The sequence below is a fragment of the Cryptomeria japonica genome, chromosome 10, assembly GCF_030272615.1.
Source record: "Cryptomeria japonica chromosome 10, Sugi_1.0, whole genome shotgun sequence".
NCBI lineage: Eukaryota > Viridiplantae > Streptophyta > Pinopsida > Cupressales > Cupressaceae > Cryptomeria > Cryptomeria japonica.
In genome coordinates this window covers 119,027,722-119,050,417 of record NC_081414.1, presented here as the reverse complement: position 1 = coordinate 119,050,417, position 22,696 = coordinate 119,027,722, and the positions used below count along the sequence as shown (strand labels likewise).

General features: G+C 36.5%; 2 protein-coding genes across 2 annotated transcripts; both read left to right on the top strand.

Moving 5' to 3' along the window:
- On the top strand, positions 1-540 carry LOC131858798 (photosystem II CP47 reaction center protein-like). The gene has a single exon (XM_059212249.1). It carries the CDS (start codon positions 1-3, stop codon positions 538-540), a length of 540 nt encoding a protein of 179 aa, XP_059068232.1.
- Positions 541-4,859: 4,319 nt separating this feature from the next.
- LOC131072547 (probable carboxylesterase 17) lies at positions 4,860-6,025 on the top strand. The gene has a single exon (XM_058008720.2). The coding sequence runs from the start codon at positions 4,972-4,974 to the stop codon at positions 5,905-5,907; it is 936 nt and encodes a 311-aa protein (XP_057864703.2). The 5' UTR covers positions 4,860-4,971; the 3' UTR covers positions 5,908-6,025.
- The last annotated feature ends 16,671 nt before the right edge of the window (positions 6,026-22,696 follow it).

Genomic DNA, 22,696 nt, shown 5'->3' with positions numbered 1-22,696 from the left:
ATGGACAATGGAGATGGAATTGCTGTTGGTTGGTTAGGACACCCTATTTTCAAAGATAAAAATGGACATGAGCTTTTTGTACATCGTATGCCTACCTTTTTCGAAACATTTCCAGTCGTTCTAGTAGATGAAGAAGGAATTGTGAAAGCCGATGTTCCTTTTAGGAGAGCAGAATCAAAATATAGTGTTGAACAAGTAGGTGTAACTGTTGAGTTCTATGGTGGTGAACTTGATGGAGTTAGTTTTGGTGATCCTGCTATAGTCAAAAAATATGCTAGACGCGCACAATTAGGTGAAATTTTTGAGTTAGATCGTGCTACTTTGAAATCGGATGGTGTTTTTCGGAGTAGCCCAAGGGGTTGGTTTACTTTTGGGCATGCTACATTTGCTCTTCTTTTCTTTTTTGGACATATTTGGCATGGTGCTAGAACTCTATTCAGAGATGTTTTTGCCGGTATTGATCCGGATTTGGATGCTCAAGTAGAATTTGGGGCATTCCAAAAACTGGGAGATCCAACTACTAAAAGACAAGTGGTATAATATGGTATTGCTCCGTTCGTTAATGCAATAGTGAGAAATGGCATCTCAGGAATCAAAATCTTTTGATTCCACTTTTTTTATGGAAAATGTTGTAATTAGTACGAAAGCTATCTCTATTAATTATAAACTACGATCGAATCTATGGAAGCATTGGTTTATACATTCCTTTTGGTTTCGACCTTAGGGATAATTTTTTTCGCTATTTTCTTCCGAGAACCCCCCAAAGTTCCGGATAGAGGGGGGAAATAATTTTCTATTTTTCTAATCCTCCTTCTTACTTATAATAAAAAAAAGAGAAAATGACCTTCCCGATCGGGAAGGTCATTTTTTTTCAACTAGTCCTCGTGCTCTTCAAAAGGATCTCGAAGTTGTTCAGAAGGTTGCCCAAAGGCGGTGTATAGGGCATAACCAGTAAAGCTAACAAGTAAACAAGATATGGAGATAGCGACTAAGGTTGCAGTTTCCATTGGTAGGTAATCCTATGTATGTATATATACATAATAGTATACAAAGTTAATTAGATCTCAACCAATACTATTGTTTTTATGGCTACACAGACCATTGATGATACTTCCAAAACCGGACCAATACGAACTACTGTAGGAGATTATTTAAAACCACTTAATACAGAATCCGGTAAAGTTGCTCCCGGATGGAGAACTACTCCTTTTATGGGCATTGCAATGGCCCTATTTGCAGTATTCTTATGTATTATCTTGGAGATTTATAATTCTTCCATTTTATTAGACGGAATTCAAGTTAGTTGGGTCTAGAAAAACTAGAGGATCCACCCGGATCCCAAGTTCATCCAAAAGAAAAAGAACTAAGGAAGGCAAAATTTTGAATAGCTTTCATTTTTAGGTTATTACGTTCTGGTAGTTTGATCGTGTAATTACTTTTATCTAAGGATTTTTGGAATTATGGGTGTGCGACTTGTTAAAATTGATCTCTATTCTAGTACAGAAAACCGATCTGTTGTCTTTATAAAATAAAGATGGTCCTCCTATCTCGTTAGATATTGCTCTAATAGTTAATATCCGGAGCACGAGGTATATAATATATTCAAGAAAATCTGAACTATGGTTTATGCCTGTTTTTAAGACCTCGTGACCAAGCTTCTCATCAATAATTTGAAAGAACTATACTAATGCTGACTAAAGAATGAGATAGTATTCCAGTTTTTATTTTTATTAGTTAGTATATTTCATTAAGTGAGTAACAATGAAATGGGAAGGTTATAACCCATAAAACCTTCCGAGTATTCAAAAAATCATCGGGGCGAAATGAAAATCTGAGGTTTAGATTTATTCATCTATTGAGATCTCGACAAGATAATTCCTATTGATCGTCCATACTAGTTGTTCTCTAGGTGATTTATACCACGAATAGGATAAAAGATCGTTCAAAAGGCCTATAGCGATTTATTTTGCATAAGAATGAGCCAACTTGAAATTTGAGCATTATCACTATGAAGTTTTTTTCCTTCTTATTGTAGGAAAGGATGGATTATTCTCAATCCTCTTCCTTCATACAAAGAATCAACTAACCTTGTTAAAATTTGAGAATGAAGTATAGTGGGTGACCAACACAAAAATAAGACATATTGATATGGAGGCAATGAGGATGTTAGTGTAGGATTTGGAAACCACCAATCCTTACAAGAAGATAGAAAGATTTGGATCGACCCATGGAGCTATTTTTCCTTAGGCCATGCAGTTTCTTGAGCTCATTACATGACAATAGCACAACATTATGATCCAACCACTAGATAGTGCACTAATGATAGAGGGAATATGGTTGTGGACTTATCCCCCAGAATGGTTGTTCAAACATTTTAAATCCCACAATATGAACCAATGTTAGTGATTAATGAAGAAAAACATATCTATCTAAATATGCCAAAAATGAGGATAAACATAAGGAGTCTTTGACCAAGACTTGGCTAAAGAATCCTATGAAGTTATGAAACAATGTCACTAATAAATTCACAAAATATGTTTCAAAGATGTTGTGACAGACATAGTTATAATGCTCAGCAAGCATTTGGCAAAGAAGATTCTAGGCATTAAACCTTGTGGATGTACTCAAATCCCTAATGCTTAATACATACTCGAGCCATAAACTCACATTAGAATATTTCTAGGTCAAGATACAAGGTATCTTTAAGGCTAGGAAGAGAAGGTATTGTAGATTGGCAACCTTCCAAATGGAAGATTTTAGTGTGAAGGAGGACATTCTAGAGAATTTTTCAGATGACGAAGAGATCCTTGATCATATCTACAAAGAACATAGGGTATCTCAAAGGCCCCTTTCTCCAATCAGATGGTTAGAAAGGGAAGACACATTTTAATGTGGTGTCAACTAAGGTGGTACACAGAAGCCTCCAATGGATAAATATTAGGTTTTGAAAGTCCCAAGCAAAAAGAAAAGTAAGGAGAAGCTAACTAACAACCCACAATCCAAGGTAACAAAGGAGTATAGCCAAAAGAAGGATAAGAGAAAGTAGGGACAATCAAGTGTCGAGGAAGCTCCTATGAGCCCTAAAGAAGCTACAAGTTTACAACAATAATTAAGTGAGAAGATGCAAAGGTGCCAATACCTAAAGAAAGCAACAAAAGTAGGAGTCGCAACAACATTGGCAATAGTAGCTCAAGCAGCTATGACACCTCCACGACTAGCCATAGGCCTAGTCCCAAGTGAGGAAGCATAAGAAGAGGGAGAAGGAGCAAGTACCGTTGTTGCTTCATCTCAAATCCAACCACCTTCTATATAATTAGAGTGAGTGGAAGTCTGTGAAGTTGATGATGATGAGGAGACAGTGTCAGATGATGAAGTTACAATAAGTTAAGTTGTCAAGGATAGCAGGCCTAAGGCTCCTCCCTTGCAAGTATTAAAAGAGACATCATCTTCTAAGGGCCTAGTAGTGGTGGAGAAAGTGCAAGTCCAAAATGATCCACCTAGTTCAATTGGAGGAGTAATAGATATTCACAAGCTCTGATCATCCCTCAATAAAACAAAGTTAGGATCATGGAGGATAAGACATGGAAATTGACCAAAATAATCCTATAATGGTTCTTACTGCAAAATTTCAAGATAACTTGATCAGAGCAACAAAAGAGAAAGAAAGGAAGAAGAGAGAAGAACTTGAGAAAAATGCAAGAACAAGAAGAGGATCTTTATAGACCACTTCCAATAAATTATCCTCCAAGGCTACAACCAGAGGTAATAGAGCAATAACCATCAACACAAAGGCAAGAAAAGCTCTCATCACAAGAGGATCATCATCTGAAGGTCATACCAATCCAGATGTTTTGCATTCTAGTTGCAATTCAATTTTTAGAATAAGAAGAAGACAATTCTGAAAAGAGTGAGTCTACGAGAGATGATCATTGGGGTTGAGACACTGAGGAAATAGAAGAGAGAAGAACTCTCTACCCACCCCCCTATGCGGAGTGGGTGGGAGGTTATTGATGTGGGTTGGGTGGGTTGAGAAATGAACAAGGGGAGATAGTAGTAGACATCACATCTCCCTTGGCTAATAAAGATGATAGTGAAATGACTCCCTTAGATTAATTAATTATATTAGAAGAATATCTAAACCTAGATTTTAACTATAAATTATATATTAATTATTTCAAAGAAATACTGAAATTTATATGATAAATTAAATTCTTAAAACAAAGATTAAATTAAAATGCATATTAAACTCTTGAACAAATTCATATCACATTTTAAGTACTCATTAAAAAAACTAAAATATTTAGATAGATTAGTAAATATCTTCAAGCTTATAGGACTTTAATTTTATAAATAAATCATGAATATTGTGATGGCCTACAATCCTTAATACATTAGAAGTAAAATTATTTTTATTTGAGGCTAATCTCTATAAAAAAATAACATCATGAAAAAATTAGGTTTTGGTTGGACTTTTTTTTTTTGTATATCAATAATGAAAAACCGATAATGAAGATTGAGCATCTGAAAATTTTTCAAAAATCTATCATGTTTTATTTTGTATGGAGTATAGCCACATCATAAATAAATTTTATTTTTTACCTATTGGACTATTGGACTATTGGACAGTACAGAAATTACAGTAAAAAAATAATGACGAAAACCACGAGAAACTGAAATATGAAATCTTTAAAAAATTAATAAAAAAACAATATATAAGAATTCTTTAAGGCCGGCCCGAACATCATCTTGAGGAATATGTTTTATCCGTAGAGCATATACCTACGTTACTCTGTTTGTCAATTTGTAATTTAATAATATATTATTATTATTTTTTTTAATAATCTCCCAGGTGATGAAACCAAGAAATGGAGCTAGGCAGATTCGACCTTGCGATCTGCTGAGATTGAGCAGACGGCTACATAATTTTCTCTATATATTGGACAGCAAGAAGTTATTGTGGAAAGAGTAAAAATGGAAGTTGAGGACGAAATAGCAGGGATGTTCACGCTCTACAAAGATGGCTCTGTGCTGCGACCTGCACATCCCACCACGCCTGCATCTTCACATTTCACAGACGGCGTTGCATCCAAGGACGTCGTTATAAATCCGGAAACCGGTGTCTGGGCTCGCATATTTAAACCCGAAACCGCTTCAGAAAAATCGCCACTGCTGATCTATTTTCATGGTGGAGGATTCGCGGATTTTTCCACAGCCTGGGTGGAATACCACAACTTTTTTCACAATTTGTGTAAAACCGCTGGCATAATGATATTGTCGGCGGATTACAGGCTGGCACCGGAGCACCGGCTGCCGACGGCCTACGATGACTGTACGGAGACCGTGGAATGGGTCGCAAAGCATGCCGCCGGTAGGGCAGAGATGCCGGAGGAGTGGCTGTCGCCGTCCGTCGTTGATTTTTCCCGGTGTGTTTTGGCCGGAGAGAGCGCTGGAGGGAATATCGCTTACCACGTGGGACTGCGAATTGGTGACCTGGACTTGAGGCCGTTAATGGTGAAGGGAGTGGTTGCTATTCACCCCTTCTTTGGGGGTGAGGAATTGGTAGAGTCGGAGAAAGGGGAAGAGATGATGAGGTTCGTAGAGATCTGCAAATTCACTTGGCGTGTGGCTCTTCCGGTGGGGTCCAGCAGAGATCATCGTTTCAGTAATCCGGCGGTTTTACCCCTCGAGCCTGGTTTGAAATTACCGCCGGTTTTGGTCGCCGTCGGAGGAAAAGATGAACTTAAAGAAAGAGGAGTGATGTTTTATGAATATTTGAGAAGTTGTGGAAAGGAGGCGGAATTGATGGTGGAGGAAGGTGGAGTCCATGCTTTTCACATTTTCATTCCTGAATTTGAAGGCACTCTGCGTCTTATACAGCGTATATCAGACTTTGTTAATATGTGCTGAACATTTTTAAAATTACTCTTTCCGACTGTGATTTCCTTTTATTATGAGTAGATAGATGTATAGGGAGCACAAGGGCAGCCCAGAAATTTCAATCCGACCATGCATCTCAAATAAAATTTTGTTGACAGTTCTAAATTTGTCTTTAGAGTCATTTTAATTGGATACAATTAATATTATTAATGAGATTAAGTAGTTAATTTGATCAAGAGTGAGAGGAGTTGTAGTTCATGTTAATATAACAATTGGACATAAGGGCTGCCTTATTAGTCTTGTAAGGTTTCCATCCTTTTTGATGTTGGATTTCCTAGTCTAGATTTTGATCAACAGGGTATTGTTTTGTTCCACTTTACTTCCTTAAACAATGCAAAAGGTCGTCAACTCTTAGGTTGTCTTCATACTTGATATGGATGTCAAAAAAAATTGTGCATTCCATGATGTAGTGTGATTTTATCTCCATCATCTCCCTTTGTGCAAAATAGGTATGTTTTCATTGTCTACTCTTTAGGTTCTGTTCGTCAATTGATCTCACAAAGATGATGCAAGTTAGATCTTAACTATGTCATCAATAATTTTGCCTATGTGGAGTTAGACTCTTTGATATAGTATGATTTCTTTTCCATAACTTGCATTGTCTACATGATTATCTTGAAGGTTTTTCTCCATGTTTTTGTTTTCTATCATTAATGTTGAACACTTTGACATTAGGCTTTGACTGCATAGGTGGCTGGTGTGGGCCCATACCTTCTCCCAAATCTGTTCCATCTAGTCCCTTTTAGCACCGTTAATGTTTGAATTCGAGCTTTATTCCCGCCTAATGATTCCCATTTATGTCGCCGCTGTCATGAAATGGTCAAGGATTTTTATAGCCCAGCACAACATGACCCGATAATTATCAAATATCATAGTTGGAACGCTATGGTAGAGATTCAATCAAAATGTGGAAGCATAGACAAGGTACGTGAACGGTTTTACCGAATGCCTTGAAGAAATATGGTCTCACGGAATGCTGTGATTGCAGGGTATGGAGAAGATCCATTTCTTGAAAAGGATTTAGACAATTTCAACCAAATGAGATGGGCAGGTGTAAAGCCAGACATCGCAAACTGCGGCAGCTTCCTCTCAGCCTCTGCGAAAATGGGAGCTTTGGAACAGGGGATGGACATCCATCACAAGAATTTATTCAAATCTTATAGCTGCAACTGTCTTGACTGGCCTTTTAAATATCCGTGCAAAATGTTTAAGCATAGACAAGGGACATGAACTGATTGACAGAAGGCCATGATTGCAGGATATGCAAAATCTAAAAGCATAGGAAAGCACCTGAACTGTTTGACAAAATGCCTCAGAGAAATATCTTCTCATGGAATGCCCTGAATGGGATACTAACAAAAGATTTCATTTGTATCCACCAAGTTCTATAAAAGATTGCATTGGACAAGCCATGGGCAGATAGTTTTTGAGCTTATCAATAGCTTTACAATACTTTGCAATTTGAAAGAAACCCTTGAAACAACATTGTATTATCCACATTTCTAAATGAGACCATGGATACCCACTTGCTCCATTTCTTATTGTGCAAAACAAACACTCTCCCATGTTCTTCCATCATGACCTACCTAATAGTTCTAAAAGACATTTTTTGTTCATTTGTAAATAACAATGCAAGTTCTCTTTCTTACCAGTCAAGCCAGTTATTAGTAACTTAAATTACTATTTTGTAACAATCAAGCAACATTATAGTTCGAATTTTGCTCAGAAACTAAATTGAACCTTTTCTTGTGGGGTTTCCACAACCTCAATTTAATTTTCTTACAAATCCTCCATTAAAAATCTTGGAGAATGAGATGATAACAAAAACACAAATTAATTAAATTACAAGGCTTCCAAAAGCAACAATTTAAATGCATCTTGAGTAAACAAAAATATTCCACCCATGCTTCTCATGCCACTACTACTTATACTTTTAAATCTTCAATATATTAGTGAAGCAATTTTATCAACTTAAGAAGAAAATTGATGCTATCTCTCCAATTTTGACTCGATTACATTAAATAGATGTTTCTTATGAAGAAAAGGATTGAAATTATTAACTATAGTCAATGGACCCTTGAACTTTTGGCGAAGTCGAATGGTTCTTAATGAACCCATCAAGGATCAAGTCTTGTTAAGTGCATGGCTCCAACATCTTGAAATAGGATGAGGTCGAGATTGTGCCTCGAGTGAATTTGGATACCCCTTAGTCCTTGGCTCTTATGATAACTCTTGTTCTCTACCAATAAAGAAAAAGGAAGACAATTTCATTCTTCAATATATATGAAACAAGAGAAATTATCATCTTTATTATCCAAAGAAGAATAAGAAAGCAACTTTTAACAACCTCAATGCTAATTGATTTGATGACACTACTTTATGGATCAAATAGTTTTTAAGGATAATTATAATCTCATCATTTCCTTTAATATTGGTGTTGTGTTGATTTTTGATTCCTTAGGCTTGCCTAATTCTTTTATGTATCATTTCATTAAAAAAATTGTGAGATATTCTATCTATTATTTTTTCTATAATGAATTTTTGATTTATAATGCATACAAAAGATTGGTTTAACCTAACTTCCTATAAACTAATTATAGCTAGCTATATTAAATTATACATTTGATTAGCATTTGGACAAATCTCTCCTTATACACACCCTTGCATAAATCCTTGAATCTCCCTACACAATTAACTCATCTAAGATTTCAATTTTTTAAAGTGAAATGTCAATCTACTCCAAGATTGTGTATTACCACTATTCTTGAAGAAGACTATAAATTCTAAATATATTGAAATTTATTGGATTTTAAGATCTAATAAATCAAAACAATTGACAATTTTCAAGAAGGGGCCTACACCATTTGACATCCTTGGTCAACCATTAAGGGCATTTTCTATTTCCATTTTATTACAAAATTCTACTAGAAAGAATCCTCTTGAGAGGAATTTCAGTGTATAGGATTCTCCTATTTGATTTCAATTTAATTTTTCATTTTCCTTTTCCAGGATAGGAGCCAATAAAATTTATAATTTGAGCAAACTAAATGAAAGATGAATTTCATTCTCTAGTCAAGAGCAAACCAAGTGAAAGATGAATTTCATTCTCTAGGCTCAAATTATTAGATGAGGATCTTGATTGATGGAATAGAATTATTATTAATCGTCCCTAGCCTCACTTGCTCCTCTTAACGTTGATTTCCTTTCTTGAAAGGTGAAATATTCATTAGTCTATTTTAAGAACTATTTTCATGGACATTATTAAAAAAATATTTTGTTGAGATATGATTGATTATTAAAAAAAATGACATTCTTTTCTTTCCTTTTTGCCACTCATGATATTCATGTATTCTTTTTGTATAAGTGTACTTCTTCCTTTGGAGCTGTTCAAATTAGAAAGATTCTTCTTGCCTTTTTGTGCACATTTTCTTGGAATTTTTCCTAACCATTTCTAGTTTATTTGTCAATTAAACTTTTCATCAAATTCATGGTGATTATGCTAATGATTTACCAAACCCTCAAAATTGGTTCATAATTTGTTTCTCCAATTCACTCACATGTGGTTTCTCATTATTTCTTATGGAATATTTAAATTATTTGTATAGTTAAATGGATATCTTAAGAACTCATTACATATTAACATGTTATAGTCACTATAATTGATCACTATTATTATTTATAAGTTTATAGAGCCATTTTTCATCAACTTAGAGACAATCTATAATTGGTTATAGAGCTTACTATGAATATTTTCATAATAAATATGCCCTCAATCATAAACCCAATTAAATCAAAGTTGCACGCATTATGTTTCTATCATCCTTATATTTATGCTTCATTAAACTAGTTTATTAAATAGTTCAATATAGTGCATAATTAAGGATGAGTAGGCTCTGTAAATCTAATTAAAATAAACTCGCATGCCTTAGGGATTTATTATCTTTAATTTGACATGTGATGTGACCAATAAAATTATTTGTTTAACCAAGTGTTCAATTGCAACAAACCCTTTATATGAGTAAGGGAATTTGTTATGTTTTATGAATTAGTATGTTAAAAATGTATAATATCTTAATTGTTATCATTTAAGGAACTAGAGTTACATCAACTAAAACATGATTTAAAATTAAGGACATTCAACTAGGTGAAATCCAAATACCGTGACACATCATGATAAAGGAAATGAATAGCACTAGCCTTTGGTCTAGCTTTTAAACTTGAAGCACATAAAAGTGACATAAATTTTTAATGCATTTTATGTTTTTATTTAAATTATATTTCAAAAATTTACATTTTTCTTTAATAATTAAAAAATTTCAAAAAGGGATACCATCTAAAGATATATTATGTTCTCTAGAGCATCATATTTATTTATTTATTTTAAAAATAATATATATATATATATATATATATATATATATATATATATATATATATATATATATATATATATATATAAATATAATTTAAAGTTCAACGCCTTATCTGTGCTTCCACAGATTGCATACGTTTGCCAGAGCATTTCCAACCGTGCCAGCTCACCACAGAGCTCCCATTTCTGTACAAGCTGGAGGAATGGTAGGAAATAAAAGTTGCCTAGAGGCTATCAGCAAACACGTACTAAATTCACTATACTTACTGCGCTAGAGAAATTTTAGAATTTGAATGCTAACGGAAACGGGACAAATGGCAATAGAATGCACTTACCTTCTAAAACTATGTTCTTTTGTGGTCAAATTATTTTCCTAACTATGGAGAAGATCAAAATTATTATGAATGCACTTGGTTATATCAATTTTGTTTTTAAATGGATCATGGATTTTAACATTGAGCTTTTTTTTGTTCTAAATAACTATCATGACTATGTATTAAGTCCTTTATAGTTTATCTATTATGTGTGTGCATTTATTTTCATCACCATGAATGTAAAAGGGGTTAAATTTATTGATTTGTTTATATGTTATACATTTCAATCAATAAAATTTGTTGCCCCAAAGTTGATTTATAATTTGGCATTGTACATGTTTTGTAAGCAATTAATCATGATAGAGAAGATCCTAATGAGGTTGATGATGTTGTAGAGAATTTAGTAACAACACATTGTAATGGTGAAACTAGCATATACCCATATCTTTCCCAATTTATTTGTGTATCTGCTTTGATATGAATGTATTAATTTACAATAACATTTTGAGAAATGGCATACTCTTGTACTATGTTTTTCTCATAGTATTATCCCTATCCATCTTCATTTCACCCATATTTGGAAGTTAATCCCCATTTATTCACTACCTAACTATCCCTAATTCATCTACATTGGAGTTGATTTCCACACATTCACTCCCTACCTCATAACTACTACTATATATCCTCATGAATCACTTCCATGGGGCTTGAGATTGATCCCAATGATTCTTGGCTTGAAATTATTTAAAGAAAAAACTTTAGATAAAAAATTTAATATCACTAAAGAGTTGAAACACCCTAAGTAGAAAAAAATGTACAATCAAAATGGTGGGGACGGTATCATCTTTTTGTCTCCTTGTAACTATGAAAATACAAAATTTATTTTCAATGATATCCTTTCTCTAATCCCCTTTTGTGCAATGAGGATATTCTACAACCATAATACCATCATAAATTCATTGTAAGACTATACCTATATCAAACTCAAAACTAATATATGTAATCAAAATAAGATTTTTTAGAATTGTGCTAAATGCTACCAATGTCAACTACACAATATAAGACAAGCATACAACAATTATTTATTCCAATGATTATAAAGAAATGATACAATTTGGGTTAATAAATCTACAATTAAAAAATATATTCTAAAATACAATAGGACTTGGATTAGGTGCCTTGTTTTGGGAATTGATGAAGAATAATATTTGATGTCACATAGAAACTACTAATCCAAAATACAAAGAATATATGCCCTTGTTATGCTTACTGTAGTCACATAAATCTGTCCATTTTAATTAAATGAATATTTGCTATTTATTAATTCATTAAACCAAATTCATAATCAATTAAATGAATAAATATTATTTATTTAATTTAATCCCCTTTCTTATTTTAAATAAATAATTAAAAACATTTATTTAAGTCATCCCCCCCCCCACTTGCATTTTCCTACAAATGCAAGTTGCAACCACAAGTTGAAATAAATTAATTTTATTTTAATTGAAATCCTATTTTCCCTCACCCACCAAATCCACTTGCACTCCTAAAAACCCCTTCTAGATTCTTCTAACCCCTTCCTATTTAGCCTAATCCATCCCCTAATTATTGTCACCTTCCTAAGCAACTTGGAGTCACTTCTCAAAGACTTCAAAGTCTTTGAAAAGTATTAAATGCTTTGCGTGTTCAACAATTTAATCTCTAAAAGTCTTCCAAACAACTTATGGCTCTTACATGACCATTTATGGTTAACCCCTAACTCAACCCTCATGTGACCCATGTGTCTCCTCAAGCATTTATTGCTTTGACCATGGTTATCCCTTTAACCTTTGCACAAGAGTTTATCCATTGGATAAAAGCATTATTCTTTGAATAATGAATTTATTCACTCAACCCAACCTTGACCTTAACTCCCAAGTTAACTCTCAGGTCATGTCAAGCATTTAATGCTTATTCCCTCTCCTCTCAACCCCTCTCATGTTGACACTTGTCATCCTGGGATTGGGTTGAAAGTGCTCACATGGATTGAATATCATTCAATCCTGACCCTTGTTGAGATTCCTCAATCTCAACCATCCATTGCTCCATTTTTCCTATAAACAGAGCTCACATTCCTCATTTTCAAATCCTCAAGCATTTAGCATTCCATATTGGGTTGCTTTGGGTCATATTGTGTCCTAGGGGGTCCTATGGTGTCCCAAGACACCACATGACCCCTATGGACACCATACGACCCCTAACGACACCATAGGACCCCTTAAGACACTAAATGAAGTCGATAGGGGTCATATTGTGTCCTACGGGGTCGTAGGACACAATATGACCCCTATCGACTTGATTTGGTGTCTTAAGGGGTCCTATGGTGTCGTTAGGGGTCGTATGGTGTCCATAGGGGTCATATGGTGTCCCATGAACCCTTATGACCTCTTAGGACACCATATGACCCCTAATGACACCATACTGGGTCTCTTTGGGTCATATTATAGGGAAAAGGGGTCATATTGTGTAATAAGGGGTCCTATGGTGTCCCAAGACACCATATGACCCCTATGGACACCGTATGACCCCTAACGACACCATAGGACCCCTTAAGACACCAAATCATGTCGTTAGGGGTCATATTGTGTCTTACGGGGTCGTAGGACACAATATGACCCCTAACAACATGATTTAGTGTCTTAACGGGTCCTATGGTGTCGTTAGGGGTCGTATGGTGTCCATAGGGGTCATATGGTGTCCCATGAACCATTATGACCTCTTAGGACACCATATGACCCCTAAAGACACCATATTGGGTTGTTTTGGGTCATATTATAGGGAAAAGGGGTCATATTGTGTCATAAGGGGTCCTATGGTATCCCAAGACACCATATGACCCCTATGGACACCGTATGACCCCTATCAACACCATAGGACCCCTTAAGACACCAAATCATGTCGTTAGGGGTCATATTGTGTCTTACAGGGTCGTAGGACACAATATGACCCCTAACGACATGATTTAGTGTCTTAAGGGATCCTATGGTGTCGTTAGGGGTCGTATGGTGTCCATAGGGGTCATATGGTGTCCCATGAACCCTTATGACCTCTTAGGACACCATATGACCCCTAATGACACCATACTGGGTCGCTTTGGGTCATATTGTAGGGAAAAGGGGTCATATTGTGTCATAAGGGGTCCTATGGTGTCCCAAGACACCATACGACCCCTATGGAAACCATATGACCCCTAATGACACCATAGGACCCCTTAAGACACCAAATCATGTCATTAGGGGTCATATTGTGTTTTACGGGGTCGTAGGACACAATATGACCCCTAACGACATGATTTAGTGTCTTAAGGGGTTCTATGGTGTCATTAGAGGTCGTATGGTGTCCATAGGGGTCATATGGTGTCCCATGAACCCTTATGACCTCTTAGGACACCATATGACCCCTAATGACACCATATTGTGTCGCTTTGGGTCATATTGTGGGTAAAAGGGGTCATATTGTGTCCTAAGGGGTCCTATGGTGTCCCAAGACACCATATGACCCATATGGACACCATACGACTCCTAACGACACCATAGGACCCCTTAAGACACCAAATCATGTCGTTAGGGGTCATATTGTGTCTTACGGGGTCATAGGACACAATATGACCCCTAACGACATGATTTAGTGTCTTAAGGGGTCCTATGATGTTGTTAGGGGTTGTATGGTGTCCATAGGGGTTATATGGTGTCCCATGAACCCTTATGACCTCTTAGGACACCATATGACCCCTAATGACACCATATTGGGTCGCTTTGGGTCATATTGTGTCCTAAGGGGTCCTATGGTGTCCCAAGACACCATAGGACCCCTACGGACACCATATGACCCCTAACAACACCATAGGACCCCTTAAGACACCAAATCATGTCGTTAGGGGTCATAGGGGTCTCTCTCTCTCTCTCTCTCTCTCTCTCTCTCTCTCTCCTTCTCTCTCTCTCTCTCTCTCTCTCTCTCTCTCTCTCTCTCTCTCTCTCTCTCTCTCTCTCTCTCTCTCTCTCTCTCTCTCTCTCTCTCTCTCTCTCTCTCTCTCTCTCTCTCTCTCTCTCTCTCTCTCTCTCTCTCTCTCTCTCTCTCTCTTCTCTCTCTCTCTAAAATATGACTAATAAAATCCGATATTTGATTTAATCGGATATCGGATTTCTGCAATGTGGCAGATTACTAAATAAATGGCGGCAATGGGAATTTTTTTGGGGACCACAAAGTTTTGTATTAAAATCGGATATCGGATAAAATCCGATTTTATCCGATATTCGATTTTTGTACAATAGACCGATAAAAAAAGGGTTTGTGGGCCATTCTGTAGATTCCAACAGCCCACAATCTGCATATATTCTGTTTTCTATCGAGGGTCACGAGTTTTCAGATAGCTAGAGACAAATTTATGCTTTTGGGAGATTCTTAAAGTGAATACTTACATTGTCAATCACGAAGGAGCATGTGTGGAGGGAAATGGGGAGTAGTAGTCATCGAAAGTCTAAATGCAAAAGAAAACTTTCAAATGACCAAATTGAAGTGTATAGAGAAAGAGATAGAGAATGTCATAGGAGGAGAAGACAATGTATGTTAAATATTGCTAATGCTACTTCAACTGAAGAGGAAATTGAATTTGAAAATGTGCCACAAGTTATTGAAAATGAAAATGTAGATTTTGAAAGTGAAAATATTGAAAATTTTGAAAATGTTGAAAGTGATAATGAAAATGCTCAACATGTGGAAAATTTTGACATAGGAGGTGAAAATGTGGAAAACTTTAACGTTGAAGGTGGAATTGATCAACCAAGTGAACCATATGTAACACCTAATTACTTTAGAAGTGAAGACCCTCTCATGGATGAAAGACAAATTCCAAATCCAAGACCTTCAAGAACCCCAAAATGGTTATTTGAAATCGATGAGAACATTATTGAGAATCTTGAAGGCAAGAGAACAACAAGAACCATTCAGTTGTGGGCTACACAACTTTTCAACCAAAATTTTAGCAATAAGACATTGATCGGGCAATGCCAACTCTTTGTTCAATTGCTAAAGATGATAAAGATGAGACCATTGCTAAACAAATTGAAGATTCGTATGAACAAGAAGATGGAGAGAAATTCTATTATTGCAAAAAATCTATTTGACGCTCTCAATTCTATTGGAAAGAATACCAAAGAAAGAGATAAGAGAGCCGCTCAAAGAGTGATTACAACCTCCTTAGTAAGCCATCAATTGAGGAAGGCTCGTCAAATGAGACAAACTTGTGTTGATTTCAACATAAACCGTAAAACTTTGGATAGAGCACTTGCACGAAGACAAAGACTTGACAATCCACTTCAACAAGATACATGGGCATTTGGTGGGAGGCTTCCACGTGTTGATAGAAAGTTGACTGACAATGTTAAGGAAGAGATTCAACAATTTTGGCACTCTAATTCTAGAGTGTCACCCAATGTAAAGGATGTTTTGAAATTAAGAATCGACAACCAAGACCGCACACCGCATCCCAAACATTTCTTGGAATCAAGCCAAACAATGTTGTACAAAATGTTTTGTGAATTACATCCAACTTTGCAAATATCACAAAGGGCCTTTGAATCTTTGAAACCATTTTATTGTGTTCCTCTTAAGATTCGCAATACCTATTGTTGCAAGTACCATGTGGAGTTTTCAATGTACCATGAACTTTTATGTCATATTCATTTTACGATGCATACTAATGAGATGTTGCAGGAGTCTGGTGCAATGCTATTTCCAAGATCATCAAGAGACTTGCAAGATCTATTTTTATGCCCTAGAGATGATGGGTGCTATTTCTATAGAAATGATTGTTTGAATGAGAAGTGCTCAAAATGTGGTGGGTTGTCAAAGTTTGTTTCATGTTTTCATGAGGGCAGCGAACACGAGTTTGGAAATAATTATGTTGAGAAAAAAAGATACAAGACAATGAAATATACTTTGAAGAGTGGAGGTGAAGGTTCTAGATGTGAATTAGTCTCAAGAGAAGTGAGTATTGCTGATTTTATTTTGGATTTTAAGGAAAATATTTTCTACAAGTATGCAAGGCACACCCATAGGTCTCAGTGGTTGGATCAACAGTTCAGGATGTGTAAGAACTCTTTCCCGATTGGCACTATTGTATCGGTGGTTGATTTTGCAGAGAACTATACATTGCAACCACAGAATGAGGTACAGTCTCAGTACTACAATTCAATCCAGATTGCTATTTTTGTTCACATTACATATAGACATGCTCATGATAGTACAGAAGAGGACAGGAAGATAATCAGGGAGTATCATTTTTATATGAGTGATGATAGATCACACTCCTCCGAGTATGTGCAACATTCTTTCAAGAATTTTTTTCAGTTCTTGCATGAGAAAGATATTGTAATTGATTGACATATAATATGGTCAGATAACTGTATGGGTCAATTCAAGAATGCTCGTATGTTTTATTGGTTGAGTAGAATGCATGTGGAGAGGCGTATACCTCATATTTGGTGTTTTTTTGAGGCGGGGCATGGGAAGGGAGAGCATGATGGAGCAGGTGCATGTTTGAAGAGAGAAGTAGTTAAGGAGCATTTGAGGATTTTAGGTGCAAATTTCTCTGATGCACATTCTATTGTTGATTGGTGTAGTTCAACATTGTCACATGGAGGTACTCTTGATTTAGGAGTGAGCAGATTCTTTTGGTTGTTGAGGAGGGAGCAGTGGGAGATAGATTGGATTGTCAAACAATTAAAGATTCTTCAAAGATGCATTCATTTCTCAGCTCAGATGCAAGTACATGGACCATTTGGACACGAGCGTTGGCTTGTTTTTGTCATAGTTGTGTTCGGTGTGATTGGGATCAGTGTGAGTCAAGTGAGTGGGTTGATACGTGGGTTCCCCACTATCTAACTCCTTTATCTCAAACAATATCCTTGTCAAACGATGACATGGAAAGTTCACTTGAGTATGATCGTCTATCAGATCTTGTACAACTGGGACATGTTTTTGCAGTTGTTGCACTGCAAGGGAATGAAGAGAGATCAGAATATTGGTTGGCACGATGTGTACAGGGAAAACAAAAGCTAACACAACTAGTGACAGATGATGATGGGTTCACATATCCTATAGCTTCAGTTGTTGTTGTGGGAACTTGGTTGCGAACATGCATGATTAGAAAGAATGGCATACCTGCATTTGAAGACTATGAGAGACACAAAACCATTATAATGTATTCACACCTTATTATAGCTACAAATGTCAAGTTGTTGAAGCATCAAGCAAAATCGAAGACCAAAGAGCTATGGACAGTGACTATTGCTGATCATGAAGCAATACTGGATACTCTTAAACAAAGAGATGACCCTTCAGGCACACTTGAGTAGTATGTCTTTAATGGTGCCTTATTTTTTTTATCATGCATTTCATTTCAAACAATGATCATTAAACCTTAATGGTCAAGTTTGTTATGTGTATATTAAGGATGTGTTCAAAATGCAGGTCTATTGATGAACGTTTTTTTTTTTGGCAACATGGTTTTTGCATGCACATAGCGAGTACACTCGATATAATTGGAAGGGACGTATTTTTGCAACACGACTTATTATCATGCATTTGATTACCTTTACAATTTTTATTATTAGACAACACTATTTGATACTTTTTTATGATATAATTATCGCATAACCTTTATGCTCATGAAGGTCTTTTTTGATGATATACAACAGTATCACATTACGATTTTTGCGTCAACATAGTGGGTTCTGTTGATATAATTTGAAGGGACGTATTTTTATGGTATATAATCCCACTTTTTCATTTATTATCATGCATTTCAGTTGAAGTGATTATCATAAATCCTTTATGTTCATCCATGCATTTTATGTGTAGACTAACAATTCTTAAAAATACAGGTTCATGCTAGATCATTCGTCGTTGACAAGACCCTCTCTTGGTGATGGTACATATTCCTTTGTGCATTAATGAGATTAAATTGTGGATCTTGTTGTGTTTATTATCATGAAGATGATTCAACATCTACAGTGGATCAAATTGTCATGACAGATGATCTATTGAATCAAACATTTGACATTGATAGTCAGGTAAATAGGTTAATGTTGGGCCTTCAACATCAACACCTACTAGTCAAGGTGGTCATCGAACTTTCACTTAGGTAACTGTCTATTTTTATTCATTAATGGTTTATAAAATAAAGTCAGTTAGATTTTGGCAATTGAATAACATTGTTTTATTTTTCAGACGCTGACATCAGATGCACCTAATATTCTCTCCATAATGGAGCATGGTGTTCTCTAGCAGTAGCATCTTTGATGCTTTTGACAGTAGTATGAGTCAGATTAGTAAATTTCTAATTTGATGCTTCCCACAGGGCTTTGCAACTTCAGATTGTGAGTGTGCCCCTATTACAAATGAATTGTACTTTAATCGACATAGATGGTCTATGATGGCTTTTTTGTAAGACTATATGGTTTTATTACATATATTGTACTTTAATTGACATATAACAATATCCAAGTGGTGGTTGGCATGAGCTCAAATATGGTAAGTTGTATGCATCTTGAAGTTGAATATGATATGTTGTATACATCTTGAAGTTGAAATTTGATTAGACTTTGTCGGTATTTGATGAATCATAAATGTCATTTCATTATTAATCTTGTGAGTGTGAGGTGTAGGAATAAATATCAATTACTTTGAAAGTCATGGATGGTTGTCCTGATATGATAACCACCAGATGGTTGTGCCTTATGAAGAAAAGCTGAACAGATAATAACTAATTGAGAACATCAATTCAAATCCATAATATAGAGGATGCTAATAACAGATCTTTGTATATTTATTTTTTCTAATAATGAAATAGGTACAACTGTATTGAGATAAAATGAAGCTTTTCTCTCATATGAAGATGTCACATTGGCAAATTGGCCTTTATTATAATACACAAGACATAAGTAAAATCAAAATGCTCTCGTCAAATCCTTCCAGATTCTATGTTAACTTGTGATTCATTAGTGTATGCTGGGAGAGGGAAGAGTGTGTGGCTTCAGGGTACAGTTTTGGACTTGAACCATATTGCATAAATCTCAAGGCTTCAACTTGATTATCATTAAAGGTTTCTGATTGTTTACAAAATATCCCTTCATATCCCTTCATGGATGTCACATGCGTAGGGGTATGACCTCAAGCATCGGATCCAATGGGGGGCAAAACATGAGCATGCGTAGGGTAATAATGCCTAATTGGACATGTCGGAGCCAACGGTTCATCATCACGACGAGCAGAAGGAGAAATTGGCCACGCGACAACATTCCATTGAGTGAGACGGACGATTTTTTCGCCAACTGAAAAATTGCCGCCCTAATAAAACCATAGGGCAACTTGAAAAACTGAGATAGGCTTTTGTAGGGACCCCTCTCATGGCCCCATAGGTTCAAATGGATCATTTGCAGGTGCCACAAATTCTGATTTAGGGCCCATCAAAGTTTGACAATTTTGAGCACTTAGGGCACTCAAGGGACGACGTCGGTAGGGTATGACCCCGAGCGTCGGATCGAGTGGGGGGGAAAAATAGGAGCATGCGTAGGGTTATAATGCCTAAATGGACATGTCAAAGCCGACGGTTCATCATCGCAACGAGAATAACGAGAAATCGGCCACGCGACAACATTTGATTGAGTGAGACTGACGATTTTTTTGCCAACCGAAAAATTGCTGCCCTAATAAAACCGTAGGGTAACTTGAAAAACCGAGATAGGCTTTTGTAGGGACCCCTCTCATGACCCTATAGGGTCAAACGGATCATTCGCAGGTGCCACGAATTCCGAGTTAGGGCCCGTCAAAGTTTGACAATTTTGAGCACTTAGGGCGCTCAAGGGACGACGCCGGTAGGGTATGACCCTGAGCGTCGGATCGAGTGGGGGGGAAAAATAGGAGCATGCGTAGGGTAATAATGCCTAGTTGGACATGTCGGAGCCAACGGTTCATCATCGCGATGAGTAGAACGAGAAATCGGCCACGTGACAACATTCGATTGAGTGAGACTGACGATATTTTCACCAATCGAAAAATTGCTACCCTAATAAAACCGTAGGGAAACTTGAAAAATTGAGATAGGCTTTTGGAGGGACCCCTCTTGTGGCCCCATAGGTTCAAACGGATTGTTCACAGGTGCCACGGATTTCGAGTTAGGGCCTGTCAAAGTTTGACAATTTTGAGCACTTAGGGCGCTCAAGGGACAATGCCGGTAGGGTATGCCCCCGAGTGTCGGATCAAGTTGGGGGGGCAAAACAGGAGCATGCGTAGGGTAATAATGCCTAAATGGACATGTTGGAGCTGACGGTTTGTCATCACGACGAGCAAAACAAGAAATCGGCCACGCGACAACATTCCATTGAGTGAGACTGACGATTTTTTCACCAACCGAAAAATTGTTGCCCTAATAAAACTGTAGGGCAACTTGAAAAAATGAGATAGGCTTTTGTAGGGACCCCTCTCGTGACCCTGTAGGTTCAAACGGATCTTTCACAGGTGCCACAAATTCTGAGTTAGGCCCCGTCAAAGTTTGACAATTTTGAGCACTTAGGGCACTCAAGGGACGACGTCGGTAGGTTATGACCCCGAGCGTTCGAGTGGGGGGGGAAAATAGGAGCATGCATAGGGTAATGATTCCTAAATAGACATGTCAGAGCTGACAGTTCATCATCGCGACGAGCAGAACGAGAAATCGACCACGCGACAACATTCGATTGAGTGAGACTGACGATTTTTTCGCCAATCAAAAAGTTGCTGCCCCAATAAAATCGTAGGGCAACTTGAAAAACCGAGATAGGCTTTTGTAGGGACCCCTCTCGTGACCCCGTAGGTTCAAACGAATCATTTGCAGGTGCCATGGATTCCGAGTTAGGGCCCATCAAAGTTTGACAATTTTGAGCACTTAGGGCACTCAAGGGACGACGCTGGTAGGGTATGACCTCAAGCTTCGGATCGAGTGGGGGGAAAAAATAGGAGCATGCGTAGCATAATAATGCCTAACTGGACATGTCGGAGCCGACGGTTTGTCATCGCGACGAGCAGAATGAGAAATCGGCCATGCGACAACATTCGATTGAGTGAGACTGACGATTTTTTCGCCAACAAAAAAATTGCTGCCCTAATAAAACCCCAAGCGTTCGACCGAGGTGGGGGGGCAAAATAGGACCATGCATAGGGTAATAATGAATTGTATTAATTATTGTTCATTAATTGAATTGTATTGTTCATTCATTGTATTGTATTATTGATTAAATGAATTGTATTGTTCATTAAATGAATTGTATTGTATTGTTCATTATAAAAACAACAGTTACGATGAAACGAAATGAATTGTATTGTTCATTAAATAGCCATTATTAGCCATTGTTAATTATTGGAATGAAGATTAAAGATTTCCATGATAACACCACACACAGATGAGCAACAATTTATATGATCGAATATCAACTTCTGTATATATAAAAATGTCGAATGATTACAAATGTATGTCCATACACAAATATGGTATAAAACGCCAACTGAAACAAAATGTATGTCTAAATACATGAATGTATGTCCATATACAAAATATACATGCCAACTAAACATGTAAGCATCCCAAAACTATCTATAACATCCTAAGCTGTTGATGGATCATCAAAATTGACCCTCTTCGATCCACTGCTCGGCTTTGAAGGATCGTGCACAAGAAAAACAAACCACGATTAATATTAGTTATATTTTATAATTCACATTTGAAAAGTTAACATAAAAATGAACTATAATTGAACTATTCATGTTTACCTCATCTCCACGTTTTATCTTTAGCTTTGCAGGACTCTTGATGTATGTCTTTGGTAGAGGAGGTATGTTTTGAATATTTTGATACGCAACCTACATATGTTCAGAAACATGACATTGATACAAGTTAGCATATAATTGTCACTGATAATAACAAATTATATCTACTAATCAAATTATAAAATAAACACACATCTACTTGAGGCATCTCTTCTTCTTCTTCTTCAGGTAT

What these genes read in the sequence shown, in the direction of transcription:
- LOC131858798 (XM_059212249.1), top strand. Translation starts at nt 1, where the DNA reads ATGGACAATGGAGATGGAATTGCTGTTGGTTGGTTAGGACACCCTATT.
- LOC131072547 (XM_058008720.2), top strand. Translation starts at nt 4,972, where the DNA reads ATGGAAGTTGAGGACGAAATAGCAGGGATGTTCACGCTCTACAAAGAT.